At 40.5% G+C, this 23,235-nt stretch overlaps 1 protein-coding gene across 4 annotated transcripts in view; it reads left to right on the top strand.

The window, feature by feature from the left end:
* Ptprk (protein tyrosine phosphatase receptor type K) overlaps nt 1-23,235 on the top strand; it is a 529,549-nt gene that overhangs the window by 408,608 nt on the left and 97,706 nt on the right. For all 4 annotated transcript variants that reach the window (XM_051164144.1, XM_051164142.1, XM_051164141.1 and 1 more), the window contains exons 9-12: nt 5,008-5,117; nt 6,572-6,773; nt 9,644-9,749; nt 21,385-21,658. In XM_051164144.1, coding sequence (XP_051020101.1) covers nt 5,008-5,117; nt 6,572-6,773; nt 9,644-9,749; nt 21,385-21,658 — 692 coding nt within the window. The remainder of the gene's footprint in view (nt 1-5,007; nt 5,118-6,571; nt 6,774-9,643; nt 9,750-21,384; nt 21,659-23,235) is intronic.

Genomic DNA, 23,235 nt, shown 5'->3' with positions numbered 1-23,235 from the left:
ATTACAGATGGTTATGAGCCACCATGTGCTTGCTGGGAATTGACCTCAGTGTTGGGTCCCAGCCCACGGGAAAAATCGAATCAGGGTTCACCTGAAAGAGGGAGTGGGGATTGAAAGTAGGATACAGAGACGCGAGAAATAACGAATCAAGTCAGGACATTTCTGATCAAGATTCACTTTATTGCCAACTAGCAGGAACATATATAGAGCAAGGTCAATAGGATCTATTCTTTTTTTTTTAATTTTTTATTATTAATTTATTCTTGTTCCATCTCAATGGTTATCCCATCCCTTGTGTCCTCCCATTCTTCCCTCCCTCCCCTTTTCCCCTTATTCCCCTCCCCTATGACTGTTCCTGAGGGGGATTACCTCCCCCTGTATATGCTCATAGGGTATCAAGTCTCTTCTCAGTAACCTGCTGTCCTTCCTCTGAGTGCCACCAGGTCTCCCCCTCCAGGGGACATGGTCAAATGTGAGGCACCAGAGTACGTGAGAAAGTCATATCCCACTCTCCACTCAACTGTGGAGAATGTTCTGACCATTGGCTAGATCTGGGTAGGGGTTTAAAGTTTACCGCCTGTATTGTCCTTGGCTGGTGCCTTAGTTTGAGCGGGACCCCTGGGCCCAAATCTGCCTATCATAATGTTCTACTTGTAGGTTTCTAGGACCCTCTGGATCCTTCTACTTTGCTATTCTCCCATGCTTCTCTCATCTAGAGTCCCAATAGGATGTCCTCCCCTCTGTCCCAGTTTCCTGATAAGTGAAGGCTTTCGTGGGACATGCCCCTTGGGCTAGTATGCACATATAAGTGAGTATATACCATTTAAGTCTTTCTGCTTCTGGGTTAACTCACTCATTATGATAATTTCTAGCTCAATCCATTTATCCACAAATTTAGGGAATTCCTTGTTTTTAATAGCTGAGTAGTAATCCATAGTGTATATGTACCACAGTTTCTTTATCCATTCTTCTACTGATGGACACTTAGGCTGTTTCCATGATCTGGCTATTATGAACAAGGCTGCTATGAACATGGTTGAGTAAATGTTCTTGTGTGCTGGAGCATCTTCTGGGTATATTCCAAGGAGTAGAATAGGTGGGTCTTGAGGAAGCCCTATTCCCATTTTTCTGAGATAGCACCAGCACTCACCCTAGCCCCTGGGCAAGAATGCAATAGCCTAAATCGCTCCCTGTAGAACTTCCTAGTTCTCTGAGTAGTTCCTTGTAAGAACTTCCTAGATCCTCTGGGTGGTTCCAAGTTGAGACTTCTTTACTTCTTTCAAAGGTAACTAGTCCAAGGATAGCCTACACAACACAAGACCTTGTGGTGAGGTTAAGGTCAGCAACTCGAAGGTCACAGCATACAGCCTAAGCACAAAATTTCTGACATGGGTCCCCCCAACTCAGGACCTCTGGAAGAGCAGTGCTCTTACCCTCTGAGCCATCTCTCCAGCCCTATCCAGTCAGTGCAATTTCCCTTGATGTTATTCTTTCATACACTTTATTATCTTGCTTCTCTTTCCCACAAACAATAGAAGGCAGTCAGATTTTTGTAATTTTTAATTGCAGTATATTTTTTAACTACAGTTGACTACACAAATGACCATGTTAATAATCGGGTAATAAACTTCTCTAGAATTCTTGCCCTAAACATCATAACGGCGATGTTCATATTTCCTCTGATCAGTTTTGTAAATGAGAAATAGCATTTATTCCTACATTTAAATTTTGGTATTCTTTTCAGGTCCACTTTTATCTTAACTTCCATATGCTTCAGTTACACGAAGTGGCACTATAGTTTCATAACATAAATAATAGTAACCCCGGTGCTTGTGCCCCGTGTGGTAGGCTATTTCCTTTTTCTTGTTGGTTTTCTATTCTATAAGTACTACTTGATGACTGGTGTAGAAACTTTCATGAAGTATTTGTGACTAGTTCATCCTTCAGGGCTGCTCCTGAGAGCTTGCATTTCTACACGGGATACTTGATAGATCCCAGCATTCTGGGGTGAGGAGGAATAACTAAATCATACTTATTGTTGCAAAGATCGATGGATTATGATGATCTGATTAAGTCAGTCCTTACTAAATTATTGCTGCCTTATATAGGTAGAAAAGGAATAAATTATCAGCCATCTAATAAAAAGATATAATTATGTGAAAAGAATTCTGGGGATATCTATAAATCAGGCTCCCAAAGCTAGAACCATTTCCCACTAGAACCTTAGGGTAGAATTTATACTTAATTTATTACACATGCTTTTTAATGCATGGTCAGAATTTTTTTATGTAAGGTTTCGTTTTCATTTTTTATTCCAGCATTCATGGAAATCAATATTATGAAGTTAGCTCAGCAGAAAAGCCTGGTTCAGAGACATTTTTTAAGGCTACAAAGCTATTTTAAAATGTACATTTATTACATTTTAGAGGCTATAATGCTTATTTAATATAATCTTTCTTCATACCTATTTCATTTTTCTTTTCCATTTTTTGAAGTTATATTTGAAGGACTTACTCAGGCTCAAAACAAAATCAGCTGAAACAGCTCTCAGATAAATCACAAGTGCAGGGACGAAAGTCAGCATTCTGTCCCCACTAAAAGTTGTTGGTGTGGAAATGCAGAGTGACACTCCCTGCAGCCTGTAGCTAGGCATGAAATGGCTTCAGGAGCTTCGTGCTGTATCTAGACAAATTGTAACTGGATTGAGACGTCGTCTATGTGTAGACATCACCCTGCTTCAGATCTATGCCATAGTTTGCATTATTTATTAAACGAAGTCACGATCGCTGGTGCAGCAGATCTTGGCCATGATTTTCTCCCACATTTTCCACCTTGAAAGTGGTACGTGCAAATGCTTCCAGCAGAACCATGGCAAAGCAGAACATGTGTGAGAAGCGGATGGTTATGTCAAAGTCGCAGGGAAGCGACTTCCCATTTCTATCCATCTTTCATAATTATGCAAATATGTGTAAGGCACCCCTAGATGAGAATAATTGATACATATTTGTTCTGTTCCATAGTATTTATAGGCCAAATTATGTTAGGTAGACCCAGGAATTTTAATACCATTTCTTCCCTTTATATTGTTTTTGACTCTTCCTACCCATAGCCACCACTTTCTCTGACAAGTATGCGCAGAACAAATGCATTCCCTTGATGGCAGTCATAAACTGAACCAACAGATACACATATATCTCCTTGCACAGTGAACCAATGTCCCTGGCAGCCTTGGTATTGCCAGAAATTGCACAAACTGCTTGACAGGATCTCTCCCATGATGGGCAGAATATTCCATGTAGACAGCATGGAGCAAGACGAAGAGAGGCTTCCTTCTCTGATGGGGCCATGTGCATGTCCAAGGTTCAGGGCTGGCATGCTTTCTGTTGACTATGGATTTTCTTTTTCTTTTCCTTTCCCTGTGGGTTTCTTTCTGTTATGTGCCACCCCATGTTGCCTGTCTCAGAGGTCATAACATCATTCATAGTCTCCTTGTAGAATGAAAAAAATCTCAGCCTGGTGACATATCATTCAGAATTTCTAGCTGCTGCTAGCCATGAAGAAATACATTTCCTTTGATCCAGTGATTTTTAATTTATTTCAATCCTCATGAAATTGCCCTGTGCTTTGAAACGGCATTTCTAGATAATGTCATGTGTGAAGTTCACTGAAACGTTAGATTTGAGGAAAATATTAATTAAAAACCATACTTGTCTAATACAGGGCTCATATTTTCAAAAAGAAATTTTTAAGCCAAGTATGTGAGATCATATGTATGGTAAAGCATGACTGGAAGTAGAATCTGGGTCATGTGAACAAGTAGCCAGATTTTAAAGTAAAATATATTTTTAAAAACACACACACTAGAGGAATATCTTGTAGCTTGTCAACAGTAACTGACACACCACTAATTAATAACAGGATTTTGAAATTATAAGGCCTTCACAAATAAAGACTGGGGCCACATTCCTCAGTACTTATGATTCTCACCTAGCATATATGACGCTCTGGATTAAATCCCCAACACAGGGGTGAGGTCAAACAGAGTCTGGTGACATTTGTCCGTAATCTTAGTATTCTGAAGGTAGAGGCAAAAGGATCCTGGGTTCAGCATCTTCCTCTACTAGGTAGAGTTCAAAGCCAACATATACATTAGACTCTGTCAAAAACAAACAGCGACAACAATAAATAAATAAAACAAAAGAAAACAAAACAAAAAGAGACTCCAGTAAAACATCTGAGGGAGCTCAGTGGTAGAGCACCGGCTTGCATGAACAAGGCCCTGAGCCCCATACTCAGCTCTGACAAATGGCTAAAGCAATTTGAGAAATCCTTGACTCTTAAACCAGATTGTTTTTACTGTCGATTTCTTAGACGAGAAAAAGTAAATTTCATTTAGGGGCATGAAGCAATTACCTGAAGCATGTTCATCTTAGCAACTTTTAAAAAATTATAATAATCAATGCTATCTTTTTTAATTATAGAAAATCTAATAAGTACAGCTACAGAAATTGAGATGATTTTTACTGGATATTTCAAGTCAGTGCTGTGTGATTTGGCTTTTGAGTCTAAGGAGCGTTAATTATGATTATAATTCATTATTTTACAAACTTTGTTGATGCACCCTCTTTGGGGGATTATCATAATCTTCAAAAAAATCTTTCAAGGAAATGCATCTCTGTTCTCAAAGCAAATTACAAATAAGAATTTCCTGTTATTAGAGGTGTACAACAGAGGAAACATGAGTACATAACTACACAACTCTCCAAGGTGATTGAATATTCATCTGAATACAAATAACTTTACATTTCTACGTTTCTTGCTTTAGAAACTTGCAGGCTGATTTTCTGTACCCATACCAGAGTGGAGTCTGAGTACCTTTCATGTACTGATTTTATTTTTAAAGACACATTTTCACTTGATGACATCCACATCAATTGCGTTTATCTTGTTGACACGATGTGTTTTCACCACTGTGCATGTTCTTATCACCAATGCATGTGTTTCTAGTGCCAGGGCCTGTGCCAGTCAAATCCCTTCAAGGAACGTCCTTTGAAAACAAGATCTTCTTGAACTGGAAGGAGCCATTGGAACCAAATGGAGTCATCACTCAGTATGAGGTATGGAGAAAGGGTGCTAGTCGGAATGTAGACACAAAGAACAGGAAAAAAATGGAGAAAACAAGGTGGAAATAATGGGCGGGGGGGGAGGGGAGGTGGAGGTGAGAGAATTAGATATAATTAACTAGCTGGGCGTGGTGGCACACGCCTTTAATCCCAGCACTCGGGAGGCAGAGGCAGGCAGATCACTGTGAGTTTGAGGCCAGCCTGGTCTATAAAGTGAGTCTAGGACAACCAAGGCTAACATAGAGAGACCCTGTCTCGAAAAACTAAAAAAATTAAAAAAAAAAAATCATTAACTGTCCTTTGTTCGAACTCATAAATTATTTGATTTAAAACTTGAAAAGTAATCCCAGTACGGTATCTAGCATTTGAAGTTCTTAGAATATACGCTAGTTTTTATGTCTGTGGATGTGTGTGGCTGGACCATGTCCTTGTCAAACCCAGTTAATGGCTATAATGAATAATTACACGTAAAAATGCTAAGTCGGTGTTTCTAAAATTAAGCAACCAATATCACACTGTGCTTAAGGAGAGACCACTGAATGCCAGTTTTTCAAGGTGAGTAATTAATAGCCACCCAGAGCAAATTTCATTGTACCTTTACATATAAATCACTGTATTTTCAAATATAAGTTGCTAAGAAGAATAAATGAATTTTTAAATATGTTTTTATTGAAGTAAAATTTCATCCCTTTCCCCCATCAGTTCCAAATGGATATTTTTAGTTGCATAGTTGTGAGGTTTTCTGTTGTGTAGTCAATGCTGATTATAGAATAAACATTTCTATTTCTACTGCCTAACAATGAATTATAGAAATGAGAAAATGATTTTTTGACTATTTTAGTATGTTTGAATAATATGTATATATACACACATTATATATGCATATACATGTATATATAGACTTTTTTTCAGGCACAGTCTTACTAAGTTAACACATAATGGCCATGAAATCACTCTGTGACTCAGGTTGTGCTTGAACTTCTATCCCTCAACTGGGTAGTTCAGATTACAAGCTTGTGCCTCTAGTGTTGCTAGAACTTGTTATGTTCTCCTTAGAGACCAAAGAGAAGAAAAACATCATATTTTTTGATGAAGATTTTATGTTTTTATGCACAAGAAATTTTGAACTTAGTTTGCATATTTAGGTATAATGATTTACTGGTAAATTTTTATATATAAATATTTGACAATTCAGTAGTCAGATGATACAGAATTAGTAACATAGAGGGATAGATAGGTTATAGATAGCTAAATGATATTGATATCAGATACATAGATAGATAGATCGATAGGTAGATAGATGATGGATTGATTGATAGATGGATGGATGGGAGATGATAAATAGTTGAGAGATACCAGAAATAACCATACCAAAATAAAAGAAGTGGAGAAGAATGATGCTCTTGCCTTCAGATGACAGGTAATAAGAACTATGTCTCCTAAAACAGGTGAGCTATAGCAGCATAAGATCGTTTGACCCTGCAGTTCCAGTGGCTGGGCCTCCACAGACTGTATCAAATTTATGGAATAGTACACACCATGTATTTATGCATCTCCATCCTGGAACCACATACCAGTTCTTCATAAGAGCTAGCACTGTCAAAGGATTTGGGCCAGCCACGGCCATCAATGTGACCACAAATATCTCAGGTAAGTCAATGAGTAACATAGAAGCCTAAAGGCTCACGCTCCTGGGTTGCGATAGTATGTTCTAGACACTCGGATATGTACTGTGTTATCAGGTAGCATAGTAAGTCTTGACTGTCATTACATGAGGTAAAGGGCCCTTTGTTCAACCATTTGAAAACACATCATTGTTGGTTTTATGTTCTAACCCTAACAGCTTTCAAGCAGTCACAAAAATGACAGCAGTCTTACAAAGTTGCAGTGGTTCTTTACATATAATCTTTCCAAGTCAATTTCTTCCAGCATTTTGATAATTGTAGACAAATACAACTTTCCTGCTCATTAAAAAAAAAAAAAAAAAAAAAAAAAAAAAAAAATCTCACAAACACATCAAATTTCCAGAATGCGAACATGCAAGGAACCCTTGAATTGATAAATAAATGAGTAAATTTCACTTTCTGTTACATTCATGCTTACAATTTTCATCTGACTAGATAGATTGTTATTGATTTTAGTTCTCCTTCAGCCAGACCTCCAGCTGCACATGGTGATGCTCCTGTCTGATGTTAGCATTGCCACGCACTATAAGCCTACTCTAGTTAGTAAAATATCCCATCATGTTTTCAATTTCTTTTTAAAATATGTGTTTTCTATGTGTAACTAAAGAGGTAGGTTTGAAAATTAAATGTTTTGAAGGTAAACCACGTAGTGTATCAAGAGTATCTTTGTTCATCTTTATAACAGTTCTGCATAGCATATGGCAGCAGCCCCTTTTAATCCACATTACATTTTTGACATTGTCCTGCAGCTAAACATTTGCATCAAGAGTAAGAAATATCTATCTGAATTCTTTTAAGCTTTATTTGGAAATGTATTGAATGAAATAGATGTTTTAGAAATTTATGTGATGAATAAGAGTAATTCCAATATATTCATTTGCATATGATTTGACTCATTAATATTTTAGTAAAATTGATGTTTTAAACTATCCATTATATTAAGGAATGATAATATATTAAACTGTCACTTTATTTCCTGATGGCAATCATCAATTTAAAATATTTATTAAGTCACTTTATTAGAAAGTAAGACTTGGCAAATATCATGACAAATTTCCTACCTTTTTGGATTAGCAATGGCTGAATTTTTCTATAGAAATTGCTGTAAAATTTACATAAGCAATAAAACAGAAGATATTGAGCAACTATGTGGCTCTCTCTCCCTCTCTCTCTCTCTCTCTCTCTCTCTCTCTCTCTCTCTCTCTCTCTCACACACACACACACACACACACACACACACACACAGTTTTCATATCTTAGATACCCTGTGGGCCATGATGTTGAACAGAAAATGTATAATTGTAAGCCAAAACCCCACTCTAGCTTTTTTTCCCCTCTGAATTATTTAACTCCAATTTACTAAAAACCTAAAAACAATAAACATTTTCTTGTACTTTAAGAAAGTACAGCCAGGCATGGTGTACACACCTTTAATCCCAGCACTTGGGAAGCAGAGGCAGATGGATTTCTGTGAGTTCGAGTCCAGCCTGGACTACAGTAGAGTTCCAGGAAAGCGAAAGCTACACAGAGAAACCCTGTCACCAAAAACCAAAAACCAAATCCAAAAAAGCCCTAGTTTCTGTTATTACGCTTTCAAATCAACTAGTGACTGTGAGCTTGTTGAAACTTTAACGTAATGTATAGCTATCTATCCCTTTAGGCAAGGAATCACGCTTCCCAACATTTAAAACATCAATCCGAGGGGCTGGAGAGATGGCTTGGTGGTTACCAGTATTAGCTCCTCTTCCCATGGGTTTCCAGCACCCGCAGGGCACATCTTACCCCTGTGTATCTCCAGCCAGCTCCTGACTTCCACAGACACTAGGCACGCATGTGGCACACCAAGAACATTTAGACAAAACAGCCAGAGGAACAAAAATGATAGAATATTTAATTTATATGAAAGTGTGCTACTGTTGTGCCCACTGTACTGTCTGCGTCTTTTGATTGTGTGAGAGCTTACTGTGTGAGTATCTTGTTTTTATACTACTTGGCTTCAGAAAATGTTAGCTCTCAATTTTGGCTCCATATCAGGGACATTTTTTTCTTCACACGTATCTACATCACAGCACATAGAGCTTTGCACATGCTTTGATTTTAGCAAACACTCAGTTCTTTTTAAGGTATCACCTGACTTTTGGTCAAGGTTAACTGCTAATCTACATGTTTTGGGGGTGGGGGTCTCATATCCTTCAGCATTCTTCTACATGGGAAAAGCCAAGTGAAATTCCTTTCACCCCAAGATTGGGAAACACCATCCAATATTTTGAAAATTTAAGTTCTCAACTATTTGCCAGTTAATGGACTGGTTCTTGGTAACTGGAAAGTAGGACTTCCTTTCCACTTCACCACAGCTGACAATTACGTTTCCCCTGTGGTCACATGGAAGTGGTCCAGAGACAGACACCGGACCTTCCCTTTTGCCTGCCCAACATAAATGGTCATAGCCACCAGGCAGCTCTAACTCCCTTCAGCTATGCACAGGGCAGGTTGTCCCGTGTCACTCCCCAGCAGTTCTGATCTCCTCATCCCCCTTCCCCACCCCCTCCTTGCTGGCTGGACGACCTTGAGAAGCTGAAATCAGGACTCCTATACAAAGTGTTTGGAATAGCAGTACAGGTCCCCAGACAGCTTTTTAAAATCCAACAACGTCACCTCTCTGGCTTCTTCGGCTAGGGTTGAGGTTCCGTGCCATGCCATAAAATAAGGTTCACTGCAGTTAATTAGGAATTAAATTGATTTTCCCTTAAGGTAGGATCATTTATTCATAGCAACCTATAATATATCGCTATGAATTGATTGAACTTTCTCCTCGCCTCATTGATCTCTTTTCAGCTCCAACTTTACCTGACTATGAAGGAGTTGATGCTTCTCTGAATGAAACCGCCACCACAATCACAGTTTTATTGAGACCTGCACAAGCCAAAGGTGCCCCTATCAGGTAAGAGGGGGACACAGTCGAGAGGAAAAGCGCCAAGTGGGATAAAGTTCTTCCTACAATTGCTTAGCATCAAAGAGCATTTGTGTTGTTTTGTCTTCTTTTCTAAAAGCCTTTCGTTTCACAATTAATGTCAGGAATGCTTTGATTTTGTTTTGTTTTATTTTTGTTTCTGCTTATTAATATGAACAATGATTACAAATAGCTCTGTAGTTACGCGCAGATTTCTAAGGGCTTTCCTGTGCCATCCCAGGCGCTCTCTCTCCCTCCCTCTCTCTCTCTCTCTTTCTCTTCCTCTCTCTCTCTCCCTCTCTCTCTCTTTCCTCTCTCTCTCTCTCTCTCTCTCTCTCTCTCTCTCTCTCTCTCTCTCATTTTTCCTTTATCTTCATTTCATTTCGCTCCCTGTGTTGGTATCTGTACTGTAAAAGCCTTGAAGATATTTGTAAAACAAAATGAGGAAGTAACTCTCGTCCACCTCTGTATATCTCTTATAAATAATTTCATGTGAGTGGCTCAAGTCAGTAGGAAGCTCTGAGGAAACAAACACAGAAGAATAGTACAGATAAAGCCTCTATGCCCTTTCGGTTCTCAAATGATCAGAAATTTCATAACAAATATTAAACTTCAGCTTAATGGCTCCTTTTTTAATATTAAAATCTCTTCTATTACCTACTACTGCTAATCTTTCAAAAATATCTCTGATCCATGCCATTTTTAGGGATTAGGTAAAACTACTTTAGCCTTGTAAATTTTGAACAACTATAATTAGACAGATCTTCTGATTGCTGGTGTGAAAAAGGAAAGAAAATGCCACACTCACTTGGGCTTGGTGCCCTTCTGTATTGCCAAGTAACCATGGCCATTCCCGTGTCCCTACTTGTGACAAAATTTACTTCATAGGTGTTCAGTCTGTTCCTGATGTTTAAGTGGCTTCCAGGTTTGTCTTTTAGAGCATGTTATATTCTGAAGAGATGGCTCACTGGTTCAATCCCCAGAACAAACAAGGTACCTCGCAAATGTCTGTAACTCTGGTCCCAGGAAATCCGGTGCTCTCCCTAGCATCCATGGGCATACATTCAAACAAAGCAAATAAAACTAAATGAATAAAATAAAATCTCAAAAATATTTAAATCTCTAAAGAACGTTAAGTGAAATTAACTTTACTTCATGTGTTATCACCATATTTTTATTGTTGTACCACTGTCCTCTATAGCTTATGCGAGTCTTTGTTCACTTGATGACAGTTTTTCTGCAAATGCTAGCCATTTATTAAGTGCCTGTCGCCCTGCTTAATATTATAAACCAAAGAAAGATACACTGGCCACAACAGAATGCGGTGCCTCTTCCCAGGTTTCTTAGGGCATGGTGGTCATTACACCATGTAGATCCTGTGCTCATAGAGAGTGTTCAGGAATTCTGTGTGTTTTTCTACATGGTTTATCAAATCCCCTTCTTCTCTTCTGTTTGCCTTTATGCATACATTATGTCTAACTACTAAGAATTCATACAGTCTGAAGCAGTAACTATACGAAAGTAATTGCTCTTAGTCATCCATCATTTCCTGGCATGGAAAAGTCCTTCACTGTATTTGTTGGCATTACATTTGGCCTTTCCTGGAACTGAGCCCAATGGTTAGGAACTCCAGAGAGATCTCTCAATATGTGAGACTGTAAAATATAAGTTTGAATGATCAGCCAACAAACTTTGTGAAAGCCAAAACTGACCACATTTGTCTATAATCCAAGCATTGGAGTACAGGAGAAAGCCAATCCCAGAAGCTCATTGGCCAGGCAGCATAGAATTGGCAAGCCTCAGGGTCAGTGAGGGACCCTAGCTCAAGACATAAGGCAGAGATGAAGAAGCTCAGCGTCCTCCTCTGGCCTCCACAGGCATGTATGTGGGTGCACACTTGCACATACACCACACACACACAAGCACATAGGTGACTTTATATACTAGACCATAAGAAGTAAGTTCGTAAGCTGGGCGTGGTGGCACACGTCTTTAACCCCAGCACTCGGGAAGCAGAGGCAGGTGGATTGCTCTGCACCTGAGGCCAGCCTGGTCTACAAAGAGAGTTCCAGGACAGCCAGGGCTATACAGAGAAACCTCATCTCAAAAGACAAAACAAAACAAAACAAAAAAAGAAGTAAGTTCATATAAATGTTTGACAACGTTGAGAAGTGAATGTTCCTGAAAGGGAAGAGCAGGATGATTTCTGACTCCAATCAAGGCCATCTGTATTTAGCAGCATTTGAACAGAGCACCTGCAGGTGGAGCCCACGTTCAGGGCTGAGCTTGCGCAGTCAAGCAGCATCTTGGTCTTTGCTGAGTTTGGCCTTTGCTTCCCTCGCTTTTGGAATCCTTCAGTTGGGTACTATCTTCTTTCCCCCTGACCATGTTCTTCCCTCCAATGATCCATGCAGACATTGGGGTCTGATCATGAGATGGTCTAGTCCAGGACCCCAATGGCTTTAAAGTTAGGGTCTCATCTGATGGCATCAGTTTTCCTAGCACTGAGAGTACAGTCTCGGTCTACAAACCTTTCCTTGGATCCCATCATGCCCTTTTTAACTTTTCTTTAAACCATTTACTTTCTGTTCCATCCCCTGAGGCTTAGTTACCCTCTCCGCTGTAAATTTTGCTGCCATTCTGTTCTGTATCCCCCGAACGCCAGACCTCTTAACCTCTAGCTAAGCCTGAAAGCAACCCACTTGTCCTCTTCATTAATCCTGAATATTGGGCCTAGCTTCCCACTTTGTAACACTGTTAGCTTCTGCTGGCTTGCATTTCACTGCCCATTTGTCTCAACCCTAGTACAAATGAACTTACTTTTTCTTGGTCTTCTTAATGTCAGGCTCCCCTTCCAAATCTTCTGCTAAAGTAACTAAGAAATCTTTGTTACTCGCGGTTGCACATTGACTTCAGCATAGTCTTATTTTAAAACTAAAGTCAACAATGGCTCCAATAAATTTACAGATTCCATAGCAATCTTTGCACACCAGGAGTTACTCTGGACATCTGAAATAGTCACTTAGTGTGTGCCTGTATGGGGTGTGACAGGCTCCCTGATAAGAAGGCAGTGACAGCAGAGAGAAAGCTTGGGGTTCAAGCTGGCATTTTTAAGGAGAGGAAGAAATGGGTTGGCCAAGGTTTACTCTGAGACAAGACCGTGGGCGTTTCAAGATGTTGCCAAGCGAACGATGGGGCATGTGATGTTCTAGAACATCGAGGACTTCAGGCCGTTGAAGATGCATGTAGGCAACCTGACAGCAGCTGCAGCTGGCGAGGCAACAGAGGCCCGAGAGTGAGAAGATGCAGTGCCAGCTGGACAACGTGGAATGTGGCCCCAGGACTAAAGTGGCAGTTGGCATGAGCAGTTATCTTTAGAAGCATCACTCTGGTAGAAATGGAAAGTGAGCTAAGGCTAATTCAGACCGAGACTGGAACGGGCGTGCTGAAAAGTGTCCGTGGGCCATCCAGTAGCAACGGAAATGAAAGCACAGCTGTGAGTATCGCCCGAGTCCTAGGCAGATGGGGCGTGTGGAGCTTAGAAGGGAGGTTGAGCCACATCTTCAAGTGGTGGATTATGAGGAGAGTGAGTCACCTAAAACGTCAAGGTCTGCTTTTCAAGATTACTGAAAATGGTTAATCTCCTCCTCCCTCCGGGCAGGCCCCAAAGACCCAGTCTGCTGCCATCCCTTCCCACCCCCTGCAGTTTGTTATTATAAACACTATGTATGTTTTCTCCAAAAAAAAAAAAAAAAAAAAAAAAAAAAAAGCTTAGTTACGTTGTATATTTCACATCCCTTATCGATATTTTCAACAAGTATTATTTCTAAGAGATCGTGATACCTAGGAAAGAAATAACCAACTCCTCAGTTTACAAACAGCAGAAATGATGTGGTAAGCGTGGCCAGCCTCTCTGGCTTCCTGTTACCCATCAACCTTCCCTAGGCTATTAATGAATGTTGTGTGTAACTCTGTCCTGGCAAGTGTGGTTTTTCAACTTGTTAAAAATATTATAATCATCTTAAAGATGTAAATTTGATGCCTGCCTCACCTAGAACTTCAAATGTCCTTTTTGGTACTTGACAGTTTTTGCCATGGCTCAAAGCGTTTGTCTCACGGGATAATCTCCTAGAATATATAATTTCTCTTCATTTTTTCTAAGCTACCGAATAGTATAAACATGGGCGTTCTTTGCGGTGAGGCTGAGTTTATGGCAAGGTATTACATATACATATATATCTTATTTCAGAATTTTTCATATGTAAACTCTATGTTTTTGAGTAATCAAGAACTCATTCTAGAGTTCGATTTTATTTTGGGGTATAATCTAATTTTGGATCTAGTTATCATGTATTTTGAGTGAGGAGATTATGATGTAGCATTTTTTTAATTAAGAAAAGAAATTGTCAAATATTTTAAGTCCAGAAAAAGTGTAACGGAATCACAGATCAGAACATAGAAGTGGCCTGCGCTGCCATTGTACACTCGTAGTGTGACTCTCGCATCACACATGTGCAGCTGCAGCCTCAGCACTGCCATTGTATGCTGATAGTGTGACTCCCTCATCACACATGTGCAGCTGCAGCCTCAGCACTGCCATTGTACGCTGATAGTGTGACTCTCACATCACACATGTGCAGCTGCAGCCTCAGCACTGCCATTATATGCTGATAGTGTGACTCTCGCATCACACATGTGCAGCTGCAGCCTCAGCACTGCCATTGTATGCTGATAGTGTGACTCCCGCATCACACATGTGCAGCTGCAGCCTCAGCACTGCCATTGTATGCTGATAGTGTGACTCCCTCATCACACATGTGCAGCTGTAGCCTCAGCACTGCATTGTATGCTGATAGTGTGACTCCCTCATCACACATGTGCAGCTGCAGCCTCAGCACTGCCATGGTCACCCCTTACAGACATGTGCCTCACCCCACATATTTAATGATAGCAAATATGTCTTGGTTCGCTAAGTCACCATCATGACAAACTGACTTGAGTTGTAGCTATACATATATCAAAATGTAAACATAGATTGGCATAATCTTTCTGTGTTTTGTTCTCTGAGTAAAGAGGTCAGCATCCAACTCAGTCATACATAGAGTGTTTTAATTTTATGGTCTTTTTTTTTTTTTTTTTTTTTTCAGACTCATTTGCAGCTAGAGTTTTGTCTTCCAGAAAGCAGGAAGAGATGTGCCCTTCCTGTTAACTCTTTCCAGTTAGATGATGGTGCCTCCAGCTGAGAGCTTCATATTTCTTAAGGAGAAAGTTTCACCCATTACCATCCAGCAAAGCCACTTTCAGAAAGCCAACCAGCTGACACCATGATATAATAAGTGTTTGTTGCCTTGGGTCACAGGATTTTAGCACAGTTTATTATATGGAAAGAAACAGCTGAGAGATACCACACACACTCAGAGAACTGAACTCTGTCATCATGCAGTTCATACCCACAAGGCTATCACATACCCACACATTATCACATGTCGCCCTCCTGCCACCTGCACCAGCAGCACTCTCCACTTCCATGAGTCTGCTTCTCGTACCTGCTTTGCCTTCTTAAAACTAATTATTATATTGTTTATATGTTTGTCTGTGTATGTGAGTGCAAGTGACAGCAAAGGCCAGAAGAGGGCATCAAATTCCCAGGAAGTGGAGTTATAGACACTTGTGAGCTGCCAGATAGGTGCTGGGAACCAAGCCCAGCTCCTCAGCTAGTGCATCCAGTGTTCTTAACCACTAGCCTGTTTCTCCAATCACTGCTTTGTCTCTCTCCAGAATATGCATCCCTTCTTTATGGACTGTAGATTTGCTTGATTATGTATTTATGTCTTCTTAGAAGTTTCGCTTCTGGAGAGCAGGGAGTTCACTACCATTTATTACTGAGCCCACAGCACTTAATATTTTTCATAGTATATAACATATTCATAATTGACTCAGTGGACACTAAAGTTAAAAAGTGGGATGGCTACTGTCTTTCATGAGCTCATAATCTAATAAGGAAGAGATGTCAGAAGCAGTTTTCATGGCAGAATACCCACACTGTGATCATCATACAAACAGTGCATTTTATTAAGGCAGATATCTGTAGTTTTAGTTACAGAATTTCTGAGGCTAGTCCTGAGGGCCCTGACAAATGAGGCCTTGGCATCATGTATGATATCGGTGAATTAATGACTAGATTTAAAGAGAATTTGGTGTGGTTATGACTTCTGCAGCCATTCCCTCCACCTCAAAGTATGTATGCATTGGATCTGGGAGATGACAGTGGAGGTGAAGCAGAAGCAGAAGTATCTTACCTCTGCAAAGAGGATGGAGGAAACCCTTGGCAGTGTGCGTGGTGTGTGGATAACACTGGTCACGGCAGCTTCACATGAATAATGCGTATCAGAAAACAGTGAGAGAAAAGAGTCGAAAGACAAGGATTTGCTGTGATATTAACCCCAGTCTAAAGTGTGGAGTCTGACTTATAAAACAAAGGAAGAGAATGGAACAAAATGGAATACTAAAGGATGAGGGAAGATTACAGGAAACGGTGACTTGTTTCAGTTAATGCCAGGGTTTTGAATTTGGTGATTCCTAGAAGATAGTTCTTGTGAAGAGAGAGGGAAAAAAAACATAGGACAGGCTTTTGTATCTTAGGAACTACTGAATAGAGAGCCTGGGATGCTTTGGCAATCAGGAAACATGGCCACCTTTACTCTTTTGACCTTCAGAATGCTGGCTGTAAGATAGAACAGGCCATGGTGTTGAAGGGGAGGGATCTTGGAAATCTGTTTTCCCATGACAGACTGAAACTTTGGAGCTAGAGGGCTTTCTTCTGCATCTGTAAAGAAAGAGTCTTAGATCACTATGACGTGGTTTATGCACTGGGCAGTTACTTTGTTATTTTATTTGCCCCAACAGTTTATGCAACGTAAACTTATAACCACACTCTGAGACTTACTTGGTAATTTTAGTGTTGTTGCTGTTGTTGGATCTCAGGCAGACTGTTTTAGGTAGTTCTGATTATTCCAGCTCCATAGTTATTAGCATCTAATCAGCAAACTGTCTACCACATGTGTCATAATCTCTTTGTGCAGCGGCAGAATTCACTTCTGTTTCTTCCAATGCAAGGGAAGTTGTCCTTTGGCCTATCCCACAGAACTGAAAATGGCTTCCAGCTGTGGTTAACAAAATTTGATGGTTGAGCTGGGCAGTGGTGGTGCACACCTTTAATCCCAGCACTCAGGAGGCAGAGGGAGGTGGATCTCAGTGAGTTCAAGGCCAGCCTGGTCTACAAAGCGAGTTCCAGGACAACACGGGCTATTACACAGAGAAACCATCTCTTGAGTAAACCAAAAGAAAAAAAAAAATGATTGTGAAAGTCAATTTCACTTTTATTTCCATGTGCCTGGAGAAAGGAGAGATAGATGCACAGGGTTTAGCCTCAGGGAGCTGACTGAGGGCTAGGCTTCAGTATGACAGTGAAATGCCAATAGAGGCTTTGGCCTGTGTCATTGCTTGGAAAGACACTTTTGAGTTTTCTAATGCATTGGCAGAAAACCCACAAAGAACAAAATGTTTGGTACCAGGAAAGTCTATCCAATGATGTCATAAAAGAGTGAAATCCACTTGGGGTTGGTTCAAGTGTAAGGAGAGGAAAAGAAGTGTGAAGCAGAGTGTACTTATGAGTTGCCTTCTCTTATACACTTTATAAGTGGATGGGCTTTTAAAATGGCAGTGTTTGGATACATTTACACCTATAACTATATATAATTTTAGGCATATCATACTTTTTGCATTTTAACAACAGTAGAATTCTGCTAATTTTATAGGAAGTTGATGAGCACTAGTACTCTTTCACCTCTCTGTCATCAATGCCTAAGTGGAGCTGCCCAGTGATTTACTGTTGGATAAAGTCAGCGAAGGAGTGGACATTAGTTATTGCCCAGGAAGAAAGCTAATTCTGAAAGTCTTCATTATTGAAAGAGTGTTGAGAGCTTTTGGTGCACAAGAGGGCATTTTAGGTGGGACAACAACAACAGCAAAAATTAATGGTTATATTCTAGGTAAGGACATCGCCATAAAAGGCAAAAGTGATTTGTTCATACTGCAAATGCCTAGTCAAATACTCATTACACTGTTTGAAACCATACTTGAATATAAAATTAAATGGCTCCTGTGTCAGCTTATGGAGTAAGCACTGCTGAGACTGAAAAATACCCAGACACAGAACTGAGTTTAATACAGCAGAGATGCTGGATTAAAGGAGAAGGGTGGCATGGGAGGGAGATGACGAAGACCTAGCTGCCTCTTCTACTCACCCATCGAATTTCAGTCATTGCACGAGGAGGAATCTAGACAATATTCTTGGAGACAAGCTTCTGAAGAAAACACACGGGTATACTCAGCCTTGTGCTGTCATAACAAAATCTTCGGTGGCTCAAAAAAACATACATTTACTTTTCACAACTCTACAGGCTAGGAAGCCCAAGATGGCCAGTTATGGTCTTGTTGAGACCTCTCATCTAAGCCAGATTGCTTCCTGTTGACGTCCATTTCCAAATACCACACCACATGGCTGAAAAGATTTCATATGTGAGCTGCACAGAGGGGTTTCGAACATTTGGTTCCTAAATACAAGAAGGAAGAAAGTAAGACAAACATAAAGTTTAACAGGAACTTAAACCTCTTTGCCTCAGTTTCTCAGTTGTAGTAAAAAAAAAAAAAAAGGTGTGCTTCATCCCTTAGATAACTTTTATTAGCAAATAAAAGATGCATTAAAGATTAAAGTCCATGTTAATAAAATATTCATATTCATAAGGGGCAAACATTCTTATTTTATGCACCTCTACTATAAACTTCTTCTCTAAATGGGATATGGGACATCTTAAAACATGCTCAAACTATGGCACCAGCCAAGGACAATACAGGCTGTAAACTTCAAACCTCTACCCAGATCTAGCCAATGGACAGGACATTCTCCACAGTTGAGTGGAGAGTGGGGTCTGACTTTCACACGTACTCTGGTGCCTCATATTTGACCATGTCCCCTGAATGGGGAGACCTGGTGGCACTCAGAGGAAAGATAGCAGGCTACCAAGAAGAGACTTGATACCCTATGAGCATATACAGGGGGAGGTGGTCCCCCTCAGTCACAGTCATAGGGGAGGGGATTAAGGGGAAAATGGGAGGGAGAGATGGGAGGATACAAGGGAGGGGATAACCATTGAGATGTAATATGAATACATTAATAAAATAAAATTTAAATAAAAGCATGGTCCACGCTGTTGATTCCTTATCTTAGATGGAGCCAGATTCAAGGTTCTAAAGTTAGGGCTATATTTTCTTCCCCTCTCTCCTCCAGTTAACAGTTTGCTTTGCTCCAACTAATCTGGAGAGCTGCAGGCTGTCTTGCATAGTTCCTAATTAATTGAAATGAAAAAAACAATGATAGTGAAATGTTAAATATGTCAATTTAATGGAATGAGTTGAGATTTAATATAAACATGATTTTTTTGAGATGTGTGGTATAATTAAGAATTTTATTTTTCAGAGATTAGTTTGAATTATTAACTAAGATAGATAATTGCCATTATTGTGGAAATTTCTTCCACAATGACAATTATGGAGGAAAGCATACATTAAACTTTTCTGGAGAAAAATGATACATCTGCTAATTTGTGTGTACAGATTCATACACAGGATATAGAAACATAAAACATATAACTATGCCTAATAAATTCAAAATAAGATAAGGGCTATATCTGCTTAGCATAGCATGTCAACTGTGCTCTTTCCTCCTTTGTGCCCGTAGGGCTCTGCTTGCTATTTCCTAAATTTAAAATTGACAAATGCCTGTTCCCTGGAATAGCCAGAGAGGAGGCATCTTGTCAGTAGCTTTCCTTCAAGCGTGGTGACCCAGCTTGGCAGCGGAACAGAGAACAGTGCAGTATCTACCATCTGAAATAAACAGACTTCTGCCTTGGTTACTGGCTCGGATCTCAGTTTCTGCCACTAATGTGATCTATTTCCCCTTTCAAAGAGAATGAAATAGGTAACAACCTCTTGACCTTTTACCAGTATTTTAATGGAAAAAAAGAAAACTCAATATTTAGGAGGAAAATAAAACTGTACTTGTAAATTTAAAAAACACAGTCCTTTCTTGGAGGCTATGGGGTCTCTTGCTTCTAGGTATAGCACCATGAATTAAAATTAGAATTTCACTCTAGACCCTGAATTTTTTTCATCCTCCTAGATGCAAAAGTGGTTTTCTCTCTTAGTCTTTCTAGGCGTCCCTTAACAAAAACACCACTTGCCTCCCCACTACAGACCTATTGAGGACTGGCTGCCTTCCCCTCCAGAAGGCTCGGGTCATATTCTGGTACAATGGTTCTCAACCTTCCTAATGCTATGGTCCTTTAATACAGTTCCTCATGTTATGGTAACCCTGCCTCCCACCATAAAAATTATTCCATTGCTACTTTATAACTGTAAGTTTCCTACTGTTAGGAATTGTAATGAAATTTTGTAATATATGGGATATTTGATACACAACCCCTGTAGGAGTTATGTCCAACAGATTAAGAACCACTGGCCTAGATAAAGCCCATTTGCCAGCATATGAAGCCCCGCCCACATCTTATTCATACTGAGTTTAAACAAAAGCTACAATGAATTTCTTTCAGTTTTCAACAATTCTAAAATATGTTAATTATCTGTATGTTAAAAGTATGGAAAATATAGTGATAGTAATGGCAAATCTCCTAGGTATTCTTTATATGTTGTTTCTTGTTTGTTTGTTTGTTTGTTTGTTTTTTACATTAAATATTTTCCACAAAGCGAGAGTCTTGTTGACATATGAATTGGAGACCTTGACAAATAACTGGTGATCACAGAGCTCTTTATTTCACATTTACAGCTACTGTGGAAGAGTCCTGAGGTGTTGGAGAAAGGAATTTGTAGTTCAGGTTGGAGTTTTAATAGGCCAAATGCCATCTGTCTCTCCAATTTGTAACATTTTATTATTAACAAGCCCAGAAGAAGGAGGAAGTCTATTTCTGTGGTGGGGACAGATTCCTGTCCATCTGTGCCCGCCTTGTCGCATGTCACTTGTACTTTGGATCCGCATGGCTGTGAGGCAGTGGAGTTGGAGGCGAGGTCAGGAGGTGGAGAAGGCTGTCAACGCGTTGTGTGTCCAAGCCTGTGACAACTGCAGACAGCAGCTTCCAGTGCCTCCTGGAGGCCATCGTTCTCCGGGGCCTTGGAGCTGGGCCGTCCCTGATGTAATTTCACAAGGAGATGTTGACTTGTTTCCCATTTAAAAATAGGAAACAAAGAGCTTAATCTGTGATGTGACTCTGGTTAATGCCAGGGTCCTTATTAGAGTAGCTTAGATTTCAACCTTTAAAAATGTGAACCACTTTATGGTGATTTTTTTTTTCACCTTGCTTGTCTTAGTCCCTTCATAAGATCTGCATTAAGGGCAACAGAACACGTGAGAAACTATTTTCTGGGAAAGAGGCTGCCTGTCGGTTAGACACATTGGGATGCAGCTTGCCCACTTTGAGCCCCTTGTGCCTCTTCCCCAAATCTCATTAACGTCTGATATCTAAGTGCGAGCATATCTTTCTTTTCCCCAAAGTGCTTATCAAATCGTCGTAGAGCAGCTGCGCCCACATCGGACCAAGCGCGAAGCGGGCGCCATGGAGTGCTACCAGGTGCCAGTCACATACCAGAACGCCCAGAGTGGAGGTGCACCCTATTACTTTGCCGCAGAACTTCCCCCTGGAAATCTTCCTGAGCCTGCCCCCTTCACCGTGGGCGACAACCGGACCTATAAAGGCTTTTGGAACCCTCCCCTGGCTCCCCGCAAAGGATACAACATCTACTTCCAAGCGATGAGCAGTGTAGAGAAGGTGAGATTCCTTTGCGATTTTGATTTTTCCCTTGATCTTAAGTAAAGCTGTGGCCATATTTTATAAACACTCAGTCGTATTTGTCAAGGAAAATTGGGGGGGGAAAAAAAGGAAAAGAAAGGGAAATAAAAATGGATGTGTAGTGTCGCTTCTGTTGCCAGCAACGCTACGTGCAAGTTGACAGAAGAGCTGAGGCTGCAAGCCTCCCAGTTTCACAGGATGCCCGTTTCCTAGTAACTACCGCAGCTTAACGCCTTCTTCAGGAATGCCCACAGTGCAACTGTGAGCAAAGTCATTTGAAAAGGTGGCTGTGCTGCCTTCGGAACTCCGCCCCCAGTAAATTCCCGGCATTGTTCTGCCGGGCGGCGCTTGCTCAGTAGTGGCTGCTTCAAAAGATTAAATTTACTTCAGGATAAACAGAATACGCATTCTACGGTGGGCTAATAAACCCTTATAAGCTTTTCAGGGGGGTACAAGCCAAATAGTAAATAACAAGTAACCGCCCTGTGATTACAAAGTAATGGGACGCCTGCAGTCCAGCTGACAGAACCTAAACAGAAGGCTGCCTGCGAAGGCTGGGTGCTGAGCCATTACCAGAGTTGGCTGGGCCTGTCCCTGCCTGCCCCTCCTTTTCCCATTTTGGACACAGTTGTTTTTGAACAGGGCTGCTGATCCCAAATGAATATTGAAGAGGAAAGCACAGCAGGGCACGTGCAGAGAAACAACCTAGCCTTTCGCTCTCATGCTGTTTCCCTTTGAAACACTTTCTCTCCTAAGACTTGTTTTGTTTTTATTTATTTATTTCTATTTTGGACAAGGCGGGTAGAAAAAAACATGTTGAGAAGAGAAACTTAAACAGTTTCAGATCCAGATGAACACTGGCATTTTGATGGACTTGAAGCTACCTGAGAAATGGTTGGTTTTTGAATAATTGAGTCCCCAAAGGTGGCACCTGGGAGATGAAATGAAGTATGTGACAGCCAATTGCACAAGCCAGATTAGCTCTTAGTACAGTTTAATTGGAAGACAACCAATTTGTGTTTCTGCAGGAGCCATGAGGATATGAGTGTTGCTTTTACTTGCAAGCTCTATTTGTCTGCCTACAGTGTGGTCCGCGTCCAGTATACGGCAAAGAAAATTTCCGGAGGCCATTTAAATCCATGGCCTCCAAGTAGGGACTGTCCATAGATGAAGATGCTCTACACTTCTCATTCTCCCCCTATATAACTCGATTCTTCAGCGTCCACACCAACTCGCACTAGTTATTTTTGCTTGCTGTGACAAGATACATGGCAAGAAGCAATTTAAGAGGTAAAAAGCCTCGTTTCAGTTTACAGTTGGGAGTGAAGTCCATGGACTGGGAGACAAGGCAGCAAGGGTGGGAAGTGGCTGGTCACATCATTCCTCGTGCAGGAAGCAGAGAGCCCAGAAAGCTGGAAATGCTGGCCTTCCCTACAGCCTCTCCTCCTCTCACCTGGAATCCTCATCCCTTCAGGTAGTGCAGTCTGTATTCGAGTAGGTCTTTTCTGCTTCAATTAACTTATAGATAATACCTTACAGACATGCCCAGAAGTTTG

Source organism: Acomys russatus, chromosome 21 (genome assembly GCF_903995435.1).
Source record: "Acomys russatus chromosome 21, mAcoRus1.1, whole genome shotgun sequence".
Taxonomy (NCBI): Eukaryota; Metazoa; Chordata; class Mammalia; order Rodentia; family Muridae; genus Acomys; species Acomys russatus.
This window is presented reverse-complemented; position numbering and strand designations above follow the sequence as displayed.